This window comes from Trichechus manatus, unplaced genomic scaffold, assembly GCF_000243295.1.
Source record: "Trichechus manatus latirostris isolate Lorelei unplaced genomic scaffold, TriManLat1.0 scaffold00090, whole genome shotgun sequence".
In the NCBI taxonomy this organism is placed as follows: Eukaryota; Metazoa; Chordata; class Mammalia; order Sirenia; family Trichechidae; genus Trichechus; species Trichechus manatus.
In genome coordinates, this window is record NW_004444026.1 from 2,245,638 (window position 1) to 2,267,742 (window position 22,105).

The following is a 22,105-nucleotide window of genomic DNA, read 5'->3' on the forward strand; positions in this document are numbered from 1 at the left end:
CGTTGTTGCAGGGGTGGGGGAGAAGAAGAACAATTATGATTTCTTTGTGGAAGCAAAGAATATCTCTGGAAGAATGCCAAACTGGCATATGATTGCAGCATATGTGGAAGAGAATTCTGGGTAGCTGGGGGACAGGTAGAAGGAAGATTTACTTTTAAAAGTATACTCTTTATCTTTTGAAATGTGTCATATGTACACATATATGTGTGTATATATATATTTTTCCTATTCAGAACGTTTGAGTGGCCGGAGATCATATCATTGGAGCTGAAAATTGTGTGCAGCGTGTGTGTGGTCCTCTCACACTCATGCCTGCCACCTGTTGCTCTGCCACTTAAGTCTCTTTGACCTTGATAACTGGAGAATTTGGAACTGACTCTAGGTTCATCCTAAAACAGTGCCCCTCCACCCCGCCTCCCCAAGCACATTGACGTTTCTTCTCTTGATTGGACTGACTGTTTCTGTTTCCACCCTCAGCTTTGGCAGCATGTGAGCAACTTCTTGCCAAGAACCCAGGTCACCGCTGTGAAGGGGGCCTTAGGGAGAAGACTATCCAGAGGAAACCAATGCCAGCGCGTCTGGAATTACACTCACCGCAGGCAGCATGAGCCATTCTGCACGGGCGTCTGTGTCCTACTGGCAAAGCCTAGAGCTCTCCAGATAGGAGGGTCCTGGAAGCAGGAAGCGCCAGGAGCCTCTCTAGGGGAAGAATGGGGCCAGATATGAACTCTCTACAATGAACACAATTTTCACCTTTATGAAGGAATTTTAAGTAAAACAATTTATAATTTCCACATATTCCAGTTCAGTAGCCTTCTGTGTGAAGTGCCAGCAGCCACGCCCTTCCATAGGAGTTTTTTTTTTGTGGCACCGAGTTGGCCTTTCTTGGTACTTCTGGCAATAACAGATCTGCAGGACAGATTTCTCTGCTAAATGCCCTTGGGCGGGAGCAAGAGGAAAACCTCCGGAAGCAGTGTAAGGATAGCAGAGCCGAGATCCCTCCCTCGCTGCCTACTTTCACAGAAATTCAGCCCGGACTTGGATGCTTTTACTGAAGATTTATCCTGCCTCATTCGTCTCCAAAGTCATCTCTTCTGGGGCGGTCCGGTCTGGCATTTTCGGGCTGCCTTCTGTGGCCCTTTTCTGCTCTCATTCTGCTCTCATCCTTTGTCTTCAGACAGTCAAACGATGTGAACTTTGGAATGGAGTTTGTTGTACTTTCGGGACTTGCTTCCTTTCCCAGGCGGGTGCTGTTGGAGAGGACCATTTGAAGGCTGTGGTTTGTTTTCGGGGCAGAGGGCACTGGCCTTGCCTGGATCCTCCACCATGTTCCTGTTGCTGCCTTTTGATAGCCTCATTGTCAACCTTCTCGGCATCTCCCTGACTGTCCTCTTCACCCTCCTCCTCGTTTTCATCATAGTCCCCGCCATTTTTGGAGTCTCCTTTGGTATCCGAAAGCTCTACATGAAAACTTTGTTAAAAATCTTTGCGGTAAGTTGTGCTGTTAACAAATGGTTGCTTCATAGAGGAGGGAGGTAGTGCTGCTAGCAGAACGAGTTGTTCTTACCTGGCTGGATGTTCTGTCTTCACTGGATGTGGACAGAGTTGGGAGAATGGGACGTGGCGTTCTGAGGATAAAGCACAACCAGATGTGTCCTTAGAAAGCCTTTAGCAGTCTCTCTCACTGAGCTACTTGTGTGTTAGATTTATGCTGAGCAAAGGGACCTAGTCCATGACTCCACACCTTGCCTGTGTACTTCAAAGAGAGTGGGGTTTAAAATTGAAATAGAAAACTGTTACCAGACTCTCCCTCTTCCTATATAAGAGATATTGAAGCACAAAGCTGCTGCTGATCCGTTCCCTCACTGATAAGGCTGGGAGAGCCTTCTCTCTTTCAAGCATTTATCTTAAATAGGTTCTTGCATATCAGACAAAAGAATTAACGGCAATTCAGACAAAAAGGCATTGGCTGATTTTTTTTTTTTTTTTTTTAATTAAAGATAGAAGAAGAGGGATAATAAATATCCTAAGATATGTTAGGACTTGCCTGACTATACTGCTGAACAGAACTGGTCACAATGTCAAAGAAATGGGTGAGAGGTGGTGTTTCCTATAAGCTGAGCCACGCCACAGACTTTTAATGTCAAGCTGAAGATCGGGTAATTTATTTGCATTGTCTCTTTCTGAAGAAAGATGACATTCAGTAGTCACCAAATCTTTAGGCATTCTTTTCCATGACTGAGACCATGTATAATTTGAGAAATGCACTCATAATAGTAAAAGTAATACAGTATTATTTGCTCATACAGTAACAGGCTTTTCAGAATAATTTCATTTTCCTTCCATATAATTCTCTGGTGGGCAGGGCAAATACCTACATTTTATTAATGAAGAAATAGAGACTCGGAAAGATCAGGTGAAATTATATGAAGTGTTACTTTACAGTGGAAAATATTTTTTATGCATATTGAATCTTGGGTGTAATCTTTTTGGTATTTAATGTTCCTATAAGAATATGATTTTTGAGCACTACTTAAGGTTTCCGGGGTTAGCTAGTTTCTTGCTGCTCAGAGTACAGCCAGGAGACCAACAGCAATAGACTCACCTGGGAGCTTGTTAGAAACGCTGTATCTCAGACCTGCTCCAGACCTACCAAATTCAAACAATTCAAAAAATCTGCAGTTTAACAAGATCCAGGTGATTCGTATGCACTTTAAAGTTTGAGAAGTGCTGATCTAATTGGTCTTTGGATTAGCCTTTACTAATGTATAGTATATGTTTTAATAAAGACATGCAATTTTCATATATGTCAGTCCAAGAAAATCTTTAGCAGAGCATAGAATCCCTGTGGACCTTGTAACTTTTGTCTCTGTGGAAAACATCCACCAGGATAGAATCAGTAGACGAGCTGATAAACTTTTGGGAGACGACTGTGAATAATGTTTGGCTTTCATTCAAATTTATAAGCAAATGATTAATTCATGGACCTGTGGAAATTTAACCATTTTTAAAACATAGAAATAAGAGTTACCAGACTTGGGCTCTTTTGTCATTAAATTTTTTGAACTTGGATCAAACTTTGGGTGAGACAAAAAGCTTAGAATCCATGTATTTTCCGTACTCCATTTTGACAATGTCCAAAAAAAAGAATGGTGTAAAGTTCGTAGCCAAGTAAATCATCATTATTGTGGCTGCATTTTTAAAATGTACATTCTTGTGACATTTAATGTAGATTATAATTATACAGTGGAAAATTTATTAAACGTATGTTGTTGGGCCAGTCCATGGAATAGGTAGTTAATATTGAGCCGTCAGAGGCTCGTTGCAGACCACATCTTTAAAATCACTGGTTTAAACCAAAAAACCAAACCCATTGCTGTCGAATTGACTCCGACTCATAGCAACACTATAGGACAGACTACAACTGCCCCATAGGGTTTCCAAGGAGAGGCTGGTGGATTCAAACTGCCAACCTTTTGGTTAGCAGCCAAGCTCTTAACCACTGCGCCACCAGGGCTCCATCCCTGGTTTAGAGCACAGTAATTTAGAAGTAGTGGTAGAAGTAGTACATATGTACCCATTTGTGACTTCAAGATTTAAGAGTTTCAAGAACTAGATTTGCACCTCTTATTTCCCAGATGTGTGTCAGGCACTCATAAGGGTTTTGGGTGCACTGGGGATCCTGTCCTGTCACCCTTCATTGATAATTATAACTTGGCTATAAGCTAGATTAAGGGGTACGCTAGAAAGGCCTGGTATATACCAGCAAGGGCATGGGGTGGTTCTGGAAGAAGGTTGATCTTTTCTCATTCTCTGTTATTGCTTAGAGTTGATATTAATGGACAGTGAGAACTAAATGTGCTTTTTATCAGTGATAGTGTTAGGTATTAGCCAGATTGGTTTCAGATCTTAGGAAGTATTTATCTGTATGTATTCATGTAAAATATACCTATACTTGTGGTTTTGGGTATACTTTTTTTTTCCTAAGAGGCCTTTTTTAGCCTCCTAATCTTCTTTTCCCCTTCCTAAATTGGAGTGAGAATATATATACGTATGTACATACATGCATACACACACGCGCGCGCGCGTGCAATTTCAGAGCTGGAAGAGGGCTCAGAGAACATCTTAATTCAGTGGTTCTCAACCTTGACTATGCATTATAGTCACCTGGGGAGGCATTAAAAATACTTATTTCTGGGCTCCAGAATCTCCCCCAGAGATTCTGATTTGACTGGTCTGGGTGGGCATTTAAAATTTTTATTTAATTTTTTAAAAGCTCACTAGGTGATTTGTGATGCCCACAATCAAAAGGTGGAGTCTGATTCCCCTGCTGTTGAATGTGGACCTACCTTATTGTTAGTTGCGATCGAGTTGATTCCGACTCATAGTGACCCCATGTGTGCAGAATATAACTACTCCATAGGGTTTTCAAGGCCGTGACCTTTCAGAAACAGATCACCAGGTCTTACTTCCAAGACGCCTCTGGGTGGGTTTGAACCTTGGACCTTTTGGTTAGTGGCCCGGAGCTTAATCATTTGTGCCACCCAGGGATAGCAGACCTGCCTTAGTGACTCACAACAAATAGAATGTGGTGGAAATGACACTGTATGAGACATAAGATAAGGTTAGAAAAGGCAATATAGCTTCTCTCTGGCTCTTTTTCTCTTGGAATGCCTACTGCTGGAACCCAGCCACTGTGTTGTAAGGAAGCTCAGAACACAGTGTAGGGGTTCCAGCTCACAGCCCCAGCTAAGGCTCTGACTGACAGCCAGCATCAACTGCTACACACCGGAGTAAGCAAGCCTTCAGAGGACTCCAGCTCCTGGCCTTTGAGCCGTCTAGGTGACGCCAGACCCTGTGCAAAATAAATAGCGGTGTTGTTGTTTTAAGTCACTAAGTTATGGGGTAGTATGTTGCATAGCAATAAATAACCACACAAATAATATAAGAAAATATTAAACAATTCATTCATGATCCCATAGCTTACAGTACCTTTAAATATTTTTTTTTGCGTATTATCTTTCAGTCTTTGGCACTATACATTCATATGTTATGGTTGCCTTAATAGCATGCTTGTGTAATTTTGATTATGTTTTTTTGTTTTCGGATGTTACCGGCCATTTTCACATTTTGCTAGATCATCTTCATAAGGATCATTAAAACTGGATATTTAATAGGCCATGCAGTATATATACTTGTGTTTTGGGCAGACCTAAGTAAGCCCTGGCTTAACATCTGGTTTCCAATGGTTAGTTCATCCTTGTATATAAAGGAACCAGGAGAAAGTATTTTTACACCTGCCAAGAGGGGAATATAGAGGGGATGTGGTGGATCAATGCCTTGTCTATTCCCTGTCCTGGAAGACTTAACTCACTGTTCATGCTGAGTCACGGAAGATCTTCGTGTGTGGAGAGCAGTGTGTTATTAAAGTCAGTCAGCGGCTCTCTTACTGTGTGTGCTTCAGTTTTACCCTCTGTACAGTAGGGATAGCATTATTTGGCATAGAATTCCGAGGTGCAGACTTACAACTGAGCTGAGAATGATTTGGAGAAGGGGAGAAAAGAAAGCCTGGATATAAAAGAGAAAGATGAAAATAAATGACCTGTTTTCTTGCCTGGTGTGAGAGATCAGAGGTTAGAGAAGGTAGGACTGTTGTCGTAATCCAACAGACATTAAACTCCAAAGCGAAATTTGCCAGTGGTGAGTAATATACACCAGTGTGAAGAAGTTGAGAGACTGTAGAGGTGATGGGGTTGTGGTGGGGTTGTTGAGTCAGATGGCCCTTAGTGTGGATACCGTTGCTTCGCTTACCAGCTATGAAACTACCCATGCCATCTAACCTTTGAATTTGTTTCCTCATCTATAGAATGGGAATAAGAATACCTCCTTCACGTGGTTGTCATAGAAGAGGTAATGTTAATCATGAGTGTCCTCCCTCTCCAGTGAGAAGGATGGTTTTGACCTAACCTTTAGTAAATTAAAGGACTAACTGAAGGAGAAGAGAACGTGAATTGTGGCAAGAAGGTGATAGGAAGTAGTTTCAGGTTTTATCACTTCAAATCTGTCTTTTCATACGGAGTCTTTGATGAAGAAAAATCTTGAGAGTTGATAAATTCAGCAGTCATTGACTGCCTACTAAGTGTTAGGCACTCTATCAAACTGTGGGAATGCAAATATGAATAAGTTCTGGCTCCTGACCCTCAGGGTAGTTACAGTCTAGTAGGAAAGACAAGTATGTGTCTGCATAACTATGTCAGAATGTGGTGCCACTTAAAATACACAGCAAAAGTTAAATTTGACTGCAGGATTTGGGTGGCTGGGTGGGTAGCATTTCATGTAAGATTTACATGAAGTTTGAACTGGATATTAAAAGAGAAAAAGAGAGCTTTCTAGAAGCACAGTGGATGAAGTCGAGGAAGCGCAGTGCTTGTTTAGAGACAGTACAAAGTTCAGTAGAGCAAAAACATTGGGTACATAGAGGGGATAAGATGGGCCAGAAAGCAGAATGTTTCTTCAGGCACTGGGAAGCCATTGAAGGTTTTTGAGCAGGGAAGTGACGTGATTGCCAGACTCTGGCAGCGTGTGTGGATGGTTTGGAGAGAGGGAAGAGGGAGCAATTAAATAGCTGTTGCATGAGTGCAGGCAAGAAAATAAGGGAGCAAGGAAGGTGGTGGCATGAAACGAGGCAGCTGTGAGAGAGAGGACAGTTTCAGGGGAGTGGTGACAGGACTTGATGACGGGGGAAGCCTGAAAGCTTGGGCAACTAGAAGGATAGTGATACCAGACCAAGACTGGGAGGGACACAGGAGGAGAGCGAGAGGTAGCAAGTTGGGGGATGGGAGGAGGCGCACCCTTCTCAGTGTGCTGAGTGGTGAGGGCTAGTGGACTTGCAGATGGGGGTGACCAGCAGGTGACCAGAAATGTGAGGTCGGCGCTTTTGAGAAGTCAGGAATAGAGGTGTACATTTGACAGCAGGCACCTAGAGATTGGGATCCCTGGTGGCACAGTGGTTAAGCGCTCAGCTGCTAACCAAAAGGTCAGCAGTTTGAACCCATCAGCTGCTCCGCTGGAGAAAGATGTGGCAGTCAGCTTCCATAAAGATTACAGCCTTGGAAACCTGTGGGGTAGTTCTACTCTGTCCTGTAGGGTCACTGTGAGTCGGACTCGACAGTAACAGATTTGGTTTTACCTAGAGATTGCCGCTGAAGCAGGGAGAGGAGAGAGTTGTTAAAGGACGGAGTCTTTGCATGGCAACTTGAAGGTGATAGATGATGTGAGCCTCACTTTTCGAAGGGTCTGGTTCTTTGGGTGTACCTAGATAATGGGAAAATGCAGTGGAGACTAATGAAAAGGAGGAGGGAAAGGCTTCTGCTGAGGTTAGTTTTGCCAAGACTATTAGACCTTGCTTGTATGATTAGTTCTTAAACTGTAGAGTTTAATAGGATGAGTAACTGGCAAAAGTGCACCATCGACCCATGTGCCTTTCTAAGGGCGGGGCCTGGCCTTGCACTGTCAAAGGCTCCATGCAATTTACTGTTACCTAGGAGTGCAGTATTGTTAGCGTCCTTAAGTTGTGCTCTTCTTTTTCTGGGAGAAGCTGAAAAGGAATAATTAAGTAAACTGATACTGAATAGCCTAGTAAATAGCATCTCAGATCAGGGGAAGGGAGAGGACTTTTAGAGTGAAATGAACTCCCAGCCTAGGATTCTCAGTTTTATTCCAGGTATGTGAAGTGAAAACTGTACTTCTTAAAGTGACGTCTCAGGGAAGCCAGTTGTGTCATCGTCAGCCATAGCTAACGTGCATTGGCCCTTTTGCTCACTCCTCGTCAGCAGGATGAAAGTAATCAAGTGCATGGACTCAGCCATTCCATCACAGGCTAGTCCCTACTAACAAGCACGCGTCCTCCAAGCCTCCCCTCTTTTCCCCTCCCCTTATAGCTTTGCACAATTCTTTCCTAAATGTAGAAGCATTTTCCCATGTCCCTGACGTTTGAAAAAATAAAACTAGAATTACAAAGCAGGAGGTCAAGGGGATGTTTATTACAGAGCTTTGTTAGAACCAGGAGACACCTAGATGGCATTTAAGGGATACCTTTCCAATTAAAACAAAACCAAAACGACAGCCATCTTGAATTTTGCATACTGAAATGATCCTCACAGACTTACACTCTAGTCCTAGGAGACCGAAGGTCTTCTGTTACTTGCCCGTTGTAGTCTAAGTATCTGAATTGTCAGGACAGAATCAGCTTTTCTGATTGTGATGATTCTTGTAATACCAATAGAGTTTTGGCCAAAATGTCAAGCCCTAGACTCTGGTTGAGTGGCTTGTGTCTGTATTCCAGGCTTGTGAACTTTCTTGCCCTTCTTCAGCTCTTCCCTAGTTCCAGGAAACCAGATAGACTTCACCTTCCTCCATTTTAGGAGTTATATTTACATTTTCTTTTTCTTCTCTAAAAGATCATTCATGCATAGAGCCAAAGGACATCAGTGGCTAAATATCTGAAGTGGAGAAGATGGGTTATGTGAGTTTTTTTGCCTCGGACCTTTCTTTGAGTGGCTGACTTTTTTCTACACAGTAGTGTTTGAAGGAATTTCCAGATGAGGTCAGATCACTGATTAAAATCCTGTTCTGCTTTTGACTTTGCTAGACCGTGCAGAGCAGTCTTGCTAATACTTGAGACTGTGCTGGCAGAATCCATACCAAATGCTTCGGGCCCGGTGGATTTTGCTGTGTCATGGAATGATGGGTTTCTCTCCCACCTTGCCTAACTGTGGGAACAGGTTTTTGAAAAGACACCTTTTAAAATATCCATTCTATTTCTTTGACTCACTGTGGACATAGCTTTCTATCCAGTGATAAAGCATTCCAGTAAAGTGAATAAATGAGCTCATGTGTTTACCTCTCATTATTTGATAATGGGAGAGACCCAAACTCTGATCTTCTTTTACTACAGTTAAAAGGATTGTAGTGAAGGAAGAGAGGCTCTAGAAACCTCTCTTTTCTAGATCCTTACTTCTAGAGTCTGTGCATTTCAGTAATCACAAGGACAACCAGAGTACTTCAGTTTCCCAAATTCTGTCACATGCATGGTCTCATTTGATCCCCAGTGACCCCATGAAGCAGGAGATTCTGGTATTGTCACTCCCATTTTGCCGATAAAGAGACTAAGGTTCAAAGAGTGGCAATGAGTTGCTTATGACATAGCTAGTAAGGGTCACACTTGGGATTTGAACCTAGGTTTTTTTATGTCAAAACACAGTGCTCCTTTTAAAATGCTACTAAGCCCCTCTCAAGGAGTCCCTGGGTAGTGCCCACGGTTAAGCTCTCAACTACTAGCTGGACCCCCACCCAGAGGTGCTTTGGAAGACAGGCCTGGAGATTTGCTTCCGAAAGATCACAGTGTTGAAAGCTATGTCCACAGTGAGTCAAAGAAATAGAATGGATATTTTAAAAGGTGTCTTTTCAAAAACCTATTTCCAGTTAGGCAAGGTGGGAGAGAAACCCTATCATTCAGTGCAGTTCTACTCTGCACACATGGGGTCACCGTGAGTCAGAATCAACTTGATGTCATCTAACGACAAGCCCCCTCATAGGCCTTTCTCTCTTTAGCTGTGGGGTTCTTCTGTTAAAAGGTTATTCAGAGGGTGAATGGACAGCCCAGACATATACATTATTTAATCCTTTTTCTACTTGAAAATGAAAATTGTTGCTTTCTTGGAATAATTTGCAATGTTGGCCTCATTGGGTAGTAGGCAGTTGCTTAAAAGATGCTTGGTTTTGCTGTTTGTGAATAGCTGCTGTTTGGCAATAAAGAAGGAATGGTGAGGTTTGTGTACTGTAAGCTCGTGAATTCCTTAAGTAATCTGGGGACAGAAAGTTTAGGAAGGGAGGAAGCTAGCTGAGAAACTTACCCAAACTTTGTGAGTCTCCAGCTCGTTAACCACAGGTGACTGTTACCTTTTGGTCCTAGTTGCCAAGGAGGGGGCTTATCTGGGAGGAGAGGGATTTGAGTCTCCTTTAGAATGTGTGCTTTCTTGGCTACAGTCTGATCTCAGCTGACTAGGACTGCGCTTTCCCCACCTGGAAATGGAGGCTTTTACTGAATGAAAAAGGATCTCATTCTTACTCTTGTATGTTGCCTTTTTCCCCCTCAGTGGGCTACCTTGAGGATGGAGAGAGGTGCCAAGGAGAAGAACCACCAGCTTTACAAGCCCTATACCAATGGTAAGACTGGGTCTTGAATCTTATCCTCAAAGGTCCCGTCCAGATGTGTTCCTAAATCTTTTTAATGCCACACATACTCTTCCCTATAGAAAACATAAAGTGTGCGCTTCGAGTATTTCTAACATGCTCTTTCCCAACATGCTGTCACATGCTGCCTGACAGGGTGTTCTCTCTTGCAGGAATCATTGCAAAAGATCCCACTTCACTAGAAGAAGAGATCAAAGAAATTCGTCGAAGTGGGAGTACTAAGGCTTTGGATAATACTCCAGAGTTTGAGCTCTCTGACATTTTCTACTTTTGCCGGAAAGGAATGGAGACCATAATGGATGATGAGGTGACAAAGAGATTCTCAGCAGAGGAGTTGGAGTCCTGGAACCTGCTGAGCAGAACCAATTATAACTTCCAGTATATCAGCCTGCGGCTCACTGTCTTATGGGGGTTAGGAGTGCTGATTCGATATTGCTTCCTTCTGCCACTCAGGTGAGGGCAGGACTTGATGGGAAAAGAAGGCTTGAGCTGCTGCTGCTTAGGCCTAATGTAGAATCTGTCCACCTTGCTCGCTCTGCTTTAGTGTTCCCATTTCAGAAAGAAGGCCAGTAGGGATCTTTCACTGGCCATTCCCACTGCCCCTTGGAAGGGGACACTGGTGATTGTCCTTTAACAGCCTTTGGAGTCTTTGCATATCGGACAGACAGTTTCATAGATTTCATGTCTGGGTGGACTAAACACAGGGACAGGAACATCATGTACTTTCTGGCCACTCTTCCTGGGCCTGGCCGATTCCTTCCTGCCTTTCCAGTACAGAGGCAGTATTGGTCTTGGTTTTTCAGTCATTTGTGCTATTCTGAATATGTTTTGCCAGATGCTGGGCCTTCAGGCTCCACCTCCTATTGCTTCACACAGAAGCTGTGCTTCTGCCAGGTTGAAAGCCAAAGGGAGGGGTAAGGCAGCAGGACATCAGGTGCCCGAGGTGGAACCGCCAATCTTAGGGTTTCCCATTGTTTTAGCTGCCTGACGCCTGAGGAGATGGTGTCAGCTGAGAGCCAGGTCCAGAGTCCACTCTCAGTTTGGAATGGAAATGATGTCTGGTTTTGAGAGGCCTGCTCTCATTTCTTGGTGAAAACTTGTCTAGGCCCAGCCTGTTGTTGTAGTTAGCTGTCGTCGAGTCAGTTCCGACTCATAGCGACCCTATAGGACAGAGTAGAACTGCCCCATAGGGTTTCCAAAGAGTGGCTGGTGGGTTTGAACTGCCAACCTTTTGGTTAGCAGCCGAGCTCTTAACCACGATGCCACCAGGGCTCCAGGGCCAGCCTAGGTGATCAGATCTTGGGGGTAGTTTTTGTGATACCCGCTCTCATTTTCACACATTTAATTCTATACTTGGTGCAGGGATTTGTTTGCTGTCTTTTAACCTGTCTTCTTCTTACAGGATAGCTCTTGCTTTCACGGGGATTAGCCTTCTGGTGGTGGGCACAACCATGGTGGGATACTTACCAAATGGGAGGTGAGTAGAGCTCTCGTGTCTGTGGCTTAGGGGAGCTGGTCCTGGGAATGGTGGTTCACACACTGAAGTGAAGGTCAGATGACTCTGGATACAGCCAAATCCACAGAATTCAGATGGCTGAAATAACCCAGTAGTAACAATGGCATCAGTGTTAAATTATTACCAGTCTTGATCTGTAACTGTTCTTTTTGCCCTCCAGCCCGCACACTCTTCCCATTGTAAAGGCAAAGGGGAGACACCACAAAAATGTAGAGTTCAGGACTCAGATATAGCAGATTTTACAGCACGTTGTTTAGTTGTGAGTGTTCTAAGGAGTCTGGGTGGCGTGAGCAGTTTGCGGTCGACTGCCTACCTGAAGGTTGGCAGTTCACACCCACTCAGTGGCTCTGTGGAAGAAAGACTCAGTGAACCGCTCCTGTAAAGATTACAGCCAAGAAAACACTATGGAGCACTTCTACCCTGTAACACACGGGGTTGCCGTAAGTCGGGGTCAACTTGACGGCAGCTAACAACAATAGCTGCATTGATAGATACATTGCTAAGAGGATAAGGATTAAAAAAAAAAAAAAAGTGATTAGGAATCTAGGAAGAATTTCTTTTTTTTAAAAGAAAAATCTGCGCTTTCTAGGAAGTTCTGGGGCTTAGCGATCTCTCTTCTGCCCAGGCTGGTGAGAAGGTGTGAATCTGACCTTTGCCCCGCCTCTGGATATTGACTGAGGAGGAAAGGAATCCAAGAGACATCCTGGCTCACCTGTGCTGGAAACTCTAGGCTATGATTTCTAAACCCACTAACTTAGGTGAATTTAAGCCAGTCTCATCATCATATGTTTCCTCAGGTGTAAACATGAAAGTGCTAACATATTACAGGGTTTTACCATATACGCTAATACTTAGAGAAGCATTTTGCAGTCATAAAGGACCATAGGGGGTAATAGTTCAATTGTTGGGGTCACCAACGTTTCCTGTCTTCCTAAATGTAAAACAAAACCGAAAGCTCCAAACTGTCGTTGCAGGTTTAAGGAGTTCTTGAGTAAACACGTTCACCTGATGTGTTACCGGATCTGCGTGAGAGCACTGACAGCCATCATCACCTACCATGACAGGTGAGGCCACTGCGTGCTGGTACACGCGGCGCAGGCGCAACACCCGGCCCACCTACAGCCAGATGGGGACTTTGCAGAGCTTTTAGTTAGAGCCGATGGAGTTTGTGAGGGAGGGGCGAGTCCCAAATGAATTATTTCACTCTAATGTCTGTTCCTTTGCACACCTTTTTTAAACCCAGGAAGAACAGACCTAAAAATGGTGGCATCTGTGTGGCCAATCACACCTCTCCTATCGATGTGATCATTTTGGCCAGTGATGGCTACTATGCCATGGTAAGATACGTTTTTGTTGTTTCCTTGTGGCAAAACTTTTCACTCTAGACCTGTCAGGGCTGGGAAGCTTCTGGACCCTTTCTTTCTTAAGGTAGAAACATGTCATGTCAACATGCTTTCTGTACATGGCCCCAACCTATGTGATTGCCTTGGTTTCTGTTGCTTTTGGGAACTCCTTACAGTTTTGATAGGAGATCCTCTGAGCAGCAGCAGCCCTGGGTCATACTTTGGATCTTCAGGTAACTGTGGAGAGGGGTTGTCATGGTTTGAATTATGTCCCCCCAAAAATGTGTATATCAGTTTGTCTGGGCCATGATTCCTGGTACTGTGTGATTTTCCTATATGTTGTAAATCCTGCCTGTATGATGTTAATGAGGGAGGATGGGTGGCAGTTGTGTTAGTAAGGCAGGACTGGATCTATAAGACTGGATTGTGTCCTGAGGCAATCTCTTGAGATATAAAAGACAGAAGTGAGCAGTGAGACGAGGGACCTCATACCATCAGGAAAGCAGTGCCGGGAACAGAGCGTGTCCTTTGGACCGGGATCCCTGTGCGGTGAAGCTCCTAGTCTAGGGGAACACTGATGAGAAGGCCGAGAGAGAAGAGAGCCTTCCCCTGGAGCTGACACCCTGAATTTGGACTTTTACCCTACTTTAACTGTGAGGAAATAAACTTCTCTTCATTAAAACCATCCACTTGTGGTATTTCTGTTATAGCAGCACTAGATGACTAAGACAGGTGAAGGTCAGGGAAGGGAGTTTAAGGGCACTTGAGGATCTGCACAAAGAGGGGCATTTTACACAAGGTACTGCTCAGCTTTTTTATTTTGTTTTAGGGCTTTCAGTTATGTTTTTAATTACACATCTCCAGTATCACCAATTTAAAGGAGAAATTGAAGACGCAGAGAGTAATAGTGAGAAACCTATGGTTAGCTAAACATTAGATGGTGAGAGGTTGAGGTACTTATCCTGGACCCTGGGGCTTCTTCCCTGGGAAGGGGGAGGAGTCTGTGTGAGGATGGCTTCAGTAATAATTATTTCTTTGTCTGAGTTTAGGTGGGTCAAGTGCATGGAGGACTCATGGGTGTGATTCAGAGAGCTGTGGTAAAGGCTTGTCCTCATGTCTGGTTTGAGCGCTCTGAAGTGAAAGACCGCCACCTGGTGGCTAAAAGGTAAATCGGACAAAGTGTTCTTGTTTCATATGATCAGTTACATAAAGAGTATGCAGATGAGAACATTTTAGGGGTAGTTATTCCTCCACAGTGGAATGACAAGTAAATTTTTTTTTTTTTGTGGCACTTTGCTAGTGTTTTCTACACTGAGCCTATACTGCATTCATGGTAAAAACATTTTCTAAAACATGGACTATGAAAGTATAGAAGCCTTAGTATGATTTACTAAGTTAATAATGTTTTTAAACCTTGTTTCCTTGTCCCATGTAATAAACAAAATAGGAACTTTTAATGCTATTTGAAATCTCAGAATAAATTATTAACACAAAGAAAAACAGACCAAAACAATGGAACAAAGTGCCCTCTGTTTTCAGACCTAAAAAAGAAAAAAGGTAAATCTAGTGCAAGTCCTGGAAAGAGCTCTGCAGTAGACTCAGGAATGGAGACTCCAGTGAGACCATCTTCCAGAGGGTAAATGACCCTCCACCAGCGTCTCTTTGGAGCATCTCAGGGACAGAGTATTGTACCAGGTGGACTGTAGTCTCAGCCCGGCAAGGCTATTATTATACAGTCACGTGGTATTTATTGAGGGTACTGTGTGCCAGGCCCTGGGCCAGGTTTTTTTTAGATAGTCCCAAGTCTGAACAGTATCCTCTACTATAGACTTCTAATACTTATTTTAAAAATTATGTGGATTAAATATTTTCCTTCTTTATAAGTTTTGTCTTAGTGAGCTTTAGATTGCAGCTTTATAAAGGGTAGATTCATATCTTTTAACTTGCTTTTATTCAACATGTAAACTAGTGTCACATCTAAATAGGTTACTTATAAATGTATTTTTAAATGATGGAGACAGTGCTGTCTGACCCTGGTTTTATTCTTCTCTTCTGAAGGCTGACTGAGCATGTGCGGGATAAAAGCAAGCTGCCTATCCTCATTTTCCCAGAAGGTAAGTTGATCACCACAAAGAACTTCTGTGTAGGGAAACCATGCAGGATTGTGCCTGTGGGGTTAGCCTAGGAACCAGGCCCCTCAGCCCTTGTTAGGGTGATCTATCTCAGTGAATAATGTTAGGTCCCCTTTAGATTGATTGTGGAGCTAAAAACTCAGGGTATTTCGGAGCTTGGACTATAGAGTGAGCTTAAAAACAGCAATTGTCTTTGAGTCGATTGCGACTAATGCTGACCCCATGTGTCTCAGAGTAGAACCGTGCTCCATAGGGTTTTCAGTGGCTGATTTTTTGGAAGTAGATCGCCAGGCGTTTGTTCTGAGGCGCCTCTGGGTGGGTTTGAACCACTACACTTTAGGTTAGTAGCCAAGCTCTTAACCATCTGTGCCACCTAGGGACTCCAGAGTGAGCTTACTCATTGCAAAAAGCCCCCTCTCTAACATTCTTCACAGGGTCTTTCAGCTTCCTGTGGAGTTCTCACTGAGACCTCCTGAGTTTGCTGAGATCTTGGTCTTTTATTGAGGCTGATAAGTGTTAATCAGGGAAGGTGGTCCTGTAAAAAGAGAATAGGAAGCAATACAGTATTTTGCCTTTCTCTTTTATGTGTTCACTCATAAGTTAGGAAGATGATAGGTTTATCTTGTTGGAGGAGTCATTACAAGAATTTTTATTATATTTAGTCCTTAAGGAATGCCTAATCTCTGGGGTAAAGGACCCAAAGAAACAGCATTTCACTCTCTCCTGCTTTTTAGGAACCTGCATTAATAATACATCGGTGATGATGTTCAAAAAGGGAAGTTTTGAAATTGGAGCCACGGTTTACCCTGTTGCTATCAAGGTACAAGACCCCTGAGGGTGCGCGTTGTCATCGTCACAGCTGCCTTGGAGGGATGCAGCGGGAGGAGGTGGGAGAAGGAGCTGGTGTCTGCAGCAGAGCAGGTGGGGGCTAGCGGATGTGGGCCCGAGTGCTAGAGGAGGAGAATGCCAGATGGTCCAGACTCCGTTAGAAGGGGCTGGCAAGCATTTGAACCGAGGGACATCCAGGTTCCTGTCCACACCTCGCTGTCACGCCAAATTTAGAAAATGGTAAACCCTTCACAAGCTTTGTATTTTCCTCTGTGTATTATCTCTTCATAAACCTCACTGGAATGTAGGGTACTCCACTTGAAAAGGTGGCTTACTGCAGGGAGTGGGAGGTGTGACTAAGCCAGGCTAGGTTTGAACATTTGGTGGAGAAGTGAAGATGGATGGGTCTGTAGCTAGGTCCTAATCGCCGAAGAAATAAGGCTGCTGTGTTGGCTCGTGGCATCATCTTATGTACCAAGAACAGCTCATAAAAACGGATCTTAAGCGCTTATCTATTCCCTACCCTTTAGGAACTTGTAAGTGTTCAAATTCACCTGGAGAGGCGGGAAGCAATTAGCCTGTTAGTTTTGCTTTTTTTCTTCTCTCTCTCTTGCCCCCTTCATGTCTGATTTCATAAATAAATACATATTATTATTTCTGAAAGAACCTAGGCCTTATATTGTTAGTTCTAAAAAACACAGGCTGTTATCAATATGTTTACAGTATTAAGTTGAAATCCTAGATCAGGGTAAAATCTGAGTAAGTTTGAGTCCAAGTTACTGTTAGAATTTAGTCTCCAGAATTGTGCACGGTCTGTTTGTTGCCTATAGAGCGTTCTGTGGAAATAGTTCTTATTTTATTTTGACCTTGCCAGCACAGCTGATGCCGCTGGGGGAAAGAAGTGTTCCTCTCGGTTAAGCAAATGCTTACCCAGCCTCTCACCTTGGACCAGCTAGGTAAAGCATCAGGACAGGGATGGCAAATGAATATTGGCTGCAGGGGACCCTGATCGATGGGTCGGCCTGCCAGGGTGGTTTGCTGAGGATGCTGTGTCTAGGAACATCGTCCGTTAGCAGTGTCTGCCATGGGCGGAGGAGTGGGGAGTGGCATTTGCGCCACAAACGTCCCATCCTGCATTAGTGTAATGGGAGTCAGGTGCTCCACCATACGTGTTATAAACACACTGCTAGATGGAAGCCCTTGTTACTCACTCTAGAGCAGTGGTTCTTAAACTTTAGCCAGCATCGGCGTCACCTACAGGAAGGGCCTAGAATTTGTATTTCTAGCATATTCTGTGTGGTGCTGACACTGCTCTGGAGCAGTGGTCCTTGCCCATCTTTGGAGCATGAACCCTGGGAAAAGTTGTGACTTCTCCCAGGAAAAACACATGCAGATCTTATATATAATAATATTTGGCTTACAGATTTCCTAAAGCATGTCTGTGGTTGAAGGAGCCCTGGTGGCGCAGTGGTTAAGTGCTCAGCTGCGAACCAAAAGTTTGGCAGTTCGAACCCACCAGCCACTCTACTGAAGAAAGGTGTGTCAGTCTGCTTCCATAAGATTACAGCCTTGGAAGCCCCATAGGACAGTTCTAGTCTGTCCTATAGGGTCACCGTGAGTCAGAATCGAAGCGACAGCAGTGAGTTTGGTTTGTCTGTGGTTAAGAACTTCTGCTCCACAGATACTTTTCTAGTTTTTGTGAAACCTTCATTGATAAGCAAACTTGGGTAACCTTAGCCATTCCTAGTCTTTTAACATTTCCATCAAAATCAAGTCATTATCTGATTTTGAGGAATTTATAGCTTTTGAGCTTTTGCTTTGTTTTTCTCTCTCCACAATGTCTGCCCAGCATGGAACAGAGAATCAACTCTAAACAAAGGACTTTCACACACTCACTCGTAATGTCAAAATTTCTGTTTCGTGCTGTGCTTTGTAAAATACCATAATACTTTCTTTGTAATCATACTTATTAACTGCTGTTTAAAACTCATTTTTCTCCCTTATTTCCTCTTGGTCTTATAATTAAACTATCTGTAGTTAAACTTAAATTTCTTAATTTTTATAAATCTAAATGTCTTCATTTCTGTAATCAGGTCTGCAGTCTAGGCATAATTATTATTATTATTATTTTTCCTCAAGCTCCCCGTCCCTCCTTGCCTTCTCATCTTTGCTTTTGGGTAAATGTTGACCGTTTGGTCTCATATAGTTGATTGTTTAAGGGGGCACATTACTCATGAGTGATAGTGTTTATTTTATTTAATTTTTTTTATTGTACTTTAGATGAAGGTTTACAGAACAAATAGTTTCTCATTAAACAGTACACATATTGTTTTATAACATTGGTTAACAACCCCACGACGTGTCAACACTCTCCCTTCTCGACCTTGGGTTTCCTATTACCAGCTTTCCTGTCCCCTCCTGCCTTCTAGTCTTGTCCTTGGGCTGTTGTGCCCCATTAGTCTCGTTTTGTTTTATGGGGCTGTCAAATCTTTGGCTGAAGGGTGAACCTCAGGAGCATAATTTTTTTTTATTCAGAGAATCATAGAACTCATACCTGGAAATGCCTGAGAGGTCATTACAGTTCAAACCCAACCCCACCCCAAGTGTAAGACTCCACCATAGGATCCCTTCCAGGTGTTCCTTTCAGTCTTTCCCAGTGAAAGGGCGTTATGACTTCCAGTGGCATCTTGGTCCATTGTGGGATAACTCTTGAAATTCTGTTTCCTTTTAATTTTCTCTTTTCTAGTCCTAAGTCTTTCCGTTATAATCACACAAAGTCTGTCTAGTGTCTTGTCTGTGATGGCCCTTCAAACAGTCCATAGCAGTTTCATGACACTTGGTTCAGGCATTCTTCTGGAGAACTCGTTTCTTTCTGTTGCTTCTTGTCCAACTTCCTTCTTCATCATCTCTCCCACCCTTGCTTATGTGCCACTTGAATTATTCTTCTGATTGATGAAAAAGAGATATACAGCTGGAGCTACATTTCCCACAAAATGCTGTTTAAGGGTAGCCTCCGTGAAAGTCATTGGCAAACGAAAGTGTCTGATTAACCTGCTTCTTGGTGGGAAACGCAGAGCCCATGTGATGGAGATCTCATGACACTGGATGCACATCTATCTGTTAAAGAATACTGGTGAGGTAACAGAGAACCTTCTTGTAAAATTAGCTTGTTAGTAGAAGTATAACTGTAGAATCATATCGCAAGCTTTCTAATTGTTTTCTTCTTGATGTGGGACACCAGAAATAATATTAAAAGTTGGTGGTTATGGAAGGAGATCCACTTACTTGGGTGAGATACCCGTCGAAGTATTTATGAGAGATGACATGACGCTGGAGATGGGCTTTATAAGAGGCGAGGGAGTTGATGGAGCAAGCACAGTAGAATGTGGATAATTGTTGAATCTGAGGAATGGGTATATGGGAGTGCATTATCCTATTCTATTTTTGAATATGCTTGAAAACTAATGATAAATCATGTACACTTGTAAGACATGAAATTAACTCAAGAGGGAGGCAGTGATTTGTTTGAGGAAGGCTGTTAGGACAGACCTCCCTCATGATCTACAGCAGGACCTTGGGTCCATCAAGGGGAGGTTAACTGTTGCTGGAGGTCAGACCTGCCCAGCCATAGAACTACTTCAGAAGTGTTCCTGTAGGGAGTCTGGCAGCAGCAGTATCTGGCACTGATACTGCGCCAGTCGACCTAGTCAGAAAAGTTGCTGTTGACACCCAGCATTGTTAAAGCTACCAGCTTCTTACCATTCAGCTTTCTGTTGTTTTGCAGTATGACCCTCAGTTTGGTGATGCCTTCTGGAACAGCAGCAAATATGGGATGGTGACGTACCTGCTGAGAATGATGACCAGCTGGGCCATAGTCTGCAGTGTTTGGTACCTGCCACCGATGACCAGAGAGGTAGGTGCCCCTAGCAGTGAGAGGTCTTCACTTACGTTTGTATGACTGTGAGCCTGGGTTGAGTGGTCTCATTCATTCTTTCTTACAGACAGATGAAGATGCCGTCCAGTTTGCAAACAGGGTGAAATCTGCCATTGCCAGGCAAGGAGGACTCGTGGACCTGCTATGGTGAGTTTAGAGCCAGACTTTATCGGCTTAGTCTAGGAGAACGTGAATTTCTGAAGCAGATGCTGGCTTATTGACTCCATTTACAAAGCATCTCCCTCTGCCTCGTATGGAGTTAAACTCCATGCCAGGATATGCAGCACTGTGCTACATACAGATAGTGAGCCGTTTCACTCCTTTTTCCTAGTTCCAACTGAGAAATCCCCTGTGCTACTTTGACCTATCCTCGCGGAACGTGGACTTGCACCAAAGCAGTCAATACTGTGTACCTTTTTGGGGTTTGTACTAGTCTACTGTTGCTGTGTTTAGGTGTGGCTGAGTCATTTCCAACTCATAGCCACCCTGTGTACAAGAGAATGAAACCTGGCCTGGTCCTGCGCCCTCCTCGATCATCGCTATGTTTGGGCCCATTATTACAGCCATTGTGTCAGTCCATCTTGTCAAGGGTCTTCCTCTTTACTGATCCTCTACCAAGCGTGATGTCTTTCTCCAGAGACTGGTCCCTCCTGATAACATGTCCAAAGTATGTGAGACAAAGTCTTGCCATCCTCACTTCTAAGGAATATTCTGACTGTACTTTCCCCAAGACAGATTTGTTTATTCTTTTGGCAATCCATGGTATATTCAGTATTCTTCACCAACACCATAATTCAAAGACATCGGTTCTTCTTTACTCTTCCTTATTCATTGTCCAGGTTTCCCATGCATATGAGGTAATTGAAAAAGACCATGGCTTAGGTCAGCCGCACCTTAGTCTTCAAGGTGACATCTTTGCTTTTGAACACTTTAAAGAGATCTTTTGCAGCAGATTTGCCCAGTGTGATATGTTGTTTGTTTTCCTAACTGCTGCTTCTATGGGCATTGATTGTGGACCAAGTAAAATGAAATTCTTGACAACTTCAGTATTTTCTCCATTTATCATGATGTTGCTTATTGGTCCAGTTGAAGAGATGTTTGTTTTCTTTATGTTGAGGTATGATTCATACTGAAGGCTGTAGTCTTTAATCTTCATGAGTAAGTGCTTCAGGTGCTCTTCACTTTCAGTAAGCAAGGTTGTGTCATCTACATATCCGCAGGGTGTTAATGAGTCTTCCTCCAATCGTGATGCCACATTCTTCATATAGTCCAACTTCTTGGATCGTTTGCTCAGCATACAGATTGAATAAGTATGGTGATACAATACAACCTTGACACACACCTTTCCTGATTTTAAACCATGCAGTATTCCCTTGTTCTGGTCAAATGACTGCCTCCTGTTCTGTGTATAGGTTCCACATGAGCACAATTAAGTGTTCTGGAATTCCCATTCTTTGCAGTGTTACCCATAATTCATTATGATCCACACAGTCCAATGCCTTTGCATAGTCACAAAAACACAGGTAAATATCTTTCTGGTATTCTCTGTTTTCAAAAAGCCAAGATCCATCTGACATCAGCAGTGACATCCCTCATTCCATGTCCTCTTCTGAATCTGGCTTGAATTTCTGGCAGTTCCTTGTCAATGTACTGCTAAAACTGTTTTTGAATGATCTTCAGCAAAATTGTGTGTGATATTAATGATATTATTCAATAATTTACACATTCTGTTGGAATACCTTTCTTTCAAATGGGCACAAATATGGATATCTTCTAGTCGTTTGGCCTGGTAGCTGTCTTCCAAATTTCTTGGCATAGACAAATGAGCGCTTCCAGCGTTGCGTCCGTTTGTTGAGACATCTCAGTTGGTATTTTGTCAATCCTTGGAGCCTTGTTTTTCGCCAGTGCCTTCAGTGCAGCTTGGACTTCTTCCTTTAGTACCATCGGTTGTTGAGCATATGCTACCTACTGAATTGTTTGCATGTCAGCCAGCTCTTTTTGGTACAGTGACTTTGTATTTCTCCATCTTTGGACGCTTCCTGCATTGTTCAATATTTTGCCCATAGAATCGCCATATTGCAACTCGAGGCTTGAATTT

At 43.3% G+C, this 22,105-nt stretch overlaps 1 protein-coding gene across 2 annotated transcripts in view; it reads left to right on the top strand.

The window, feature by feature from the left end:
* Nucleotides 1-265: 265 nt before the first annotated feature.
* The window catches only part of GPAT4 (glycerol-3-phosphate acyltransferase 4), a 26,665-nt gene continuing 4,825 nt past the window's right edge, over nucleotides 266-22,105 (top strand). Inside the window, exons 1-12 of one of the 2 annotated variants that reach the window (XM_023736641.1) lie at nucleotides 1,371-1,491; nucleotides 8,460-8,524; nucleotides 10,158-10,227; nucleotides 10,407-10,707; nucleotides 11,657-11,731; nucleotides 12,745-12,834; nucleotides 13,014-13,107; nucleotides 14,163-14,278; nucleotides 15,172-15,227; nucleotides 15,980-16,065; nucleotides 19,858-19,986; nucleotides 20,075-20,154. In XM_023736641.1, coding sequence (XP_023592409.1) covers nucleotides 8,516-8,524; nucleotides 10,158-10,227; nucleotides 10,407-10,707; nucleotides 11,657-11,731; nucleotides 12,745-12,834; nucleotides 13,014-13,107; nucleotides 14,163-14,278; nucleotides 15,172-15,227; nucleotides 15,980-16,065; nucleotides 19,858-19,986; nucleotides 20,075-20,154 — 1,106 coding nt within the window. In that variant the 5' untranslated portion in view covers nucleotides 1,371-1,491; nucleotides 8,460-8,515. Of the gene's footprint in view, nucleotides 1,492-8,459; nucleotides 8,525-10,157; nucleotides 10,228-10,406; nucleotides 10,708-11,656; nucleotides 11,732-12,744; nucleotides 12,835-13,013; nucleotides 13,108-14,162; nucleotides 14,279-15,171; nucleotides 15,228-15,979; nucleotides 16,066-19,857; nucleotides 19,987-20,074; nucleotides 20,155-22,105 lie in introns of both variants that reach the window. The other variant, XM_004382076.2, reaches the window with a different exon arrangement.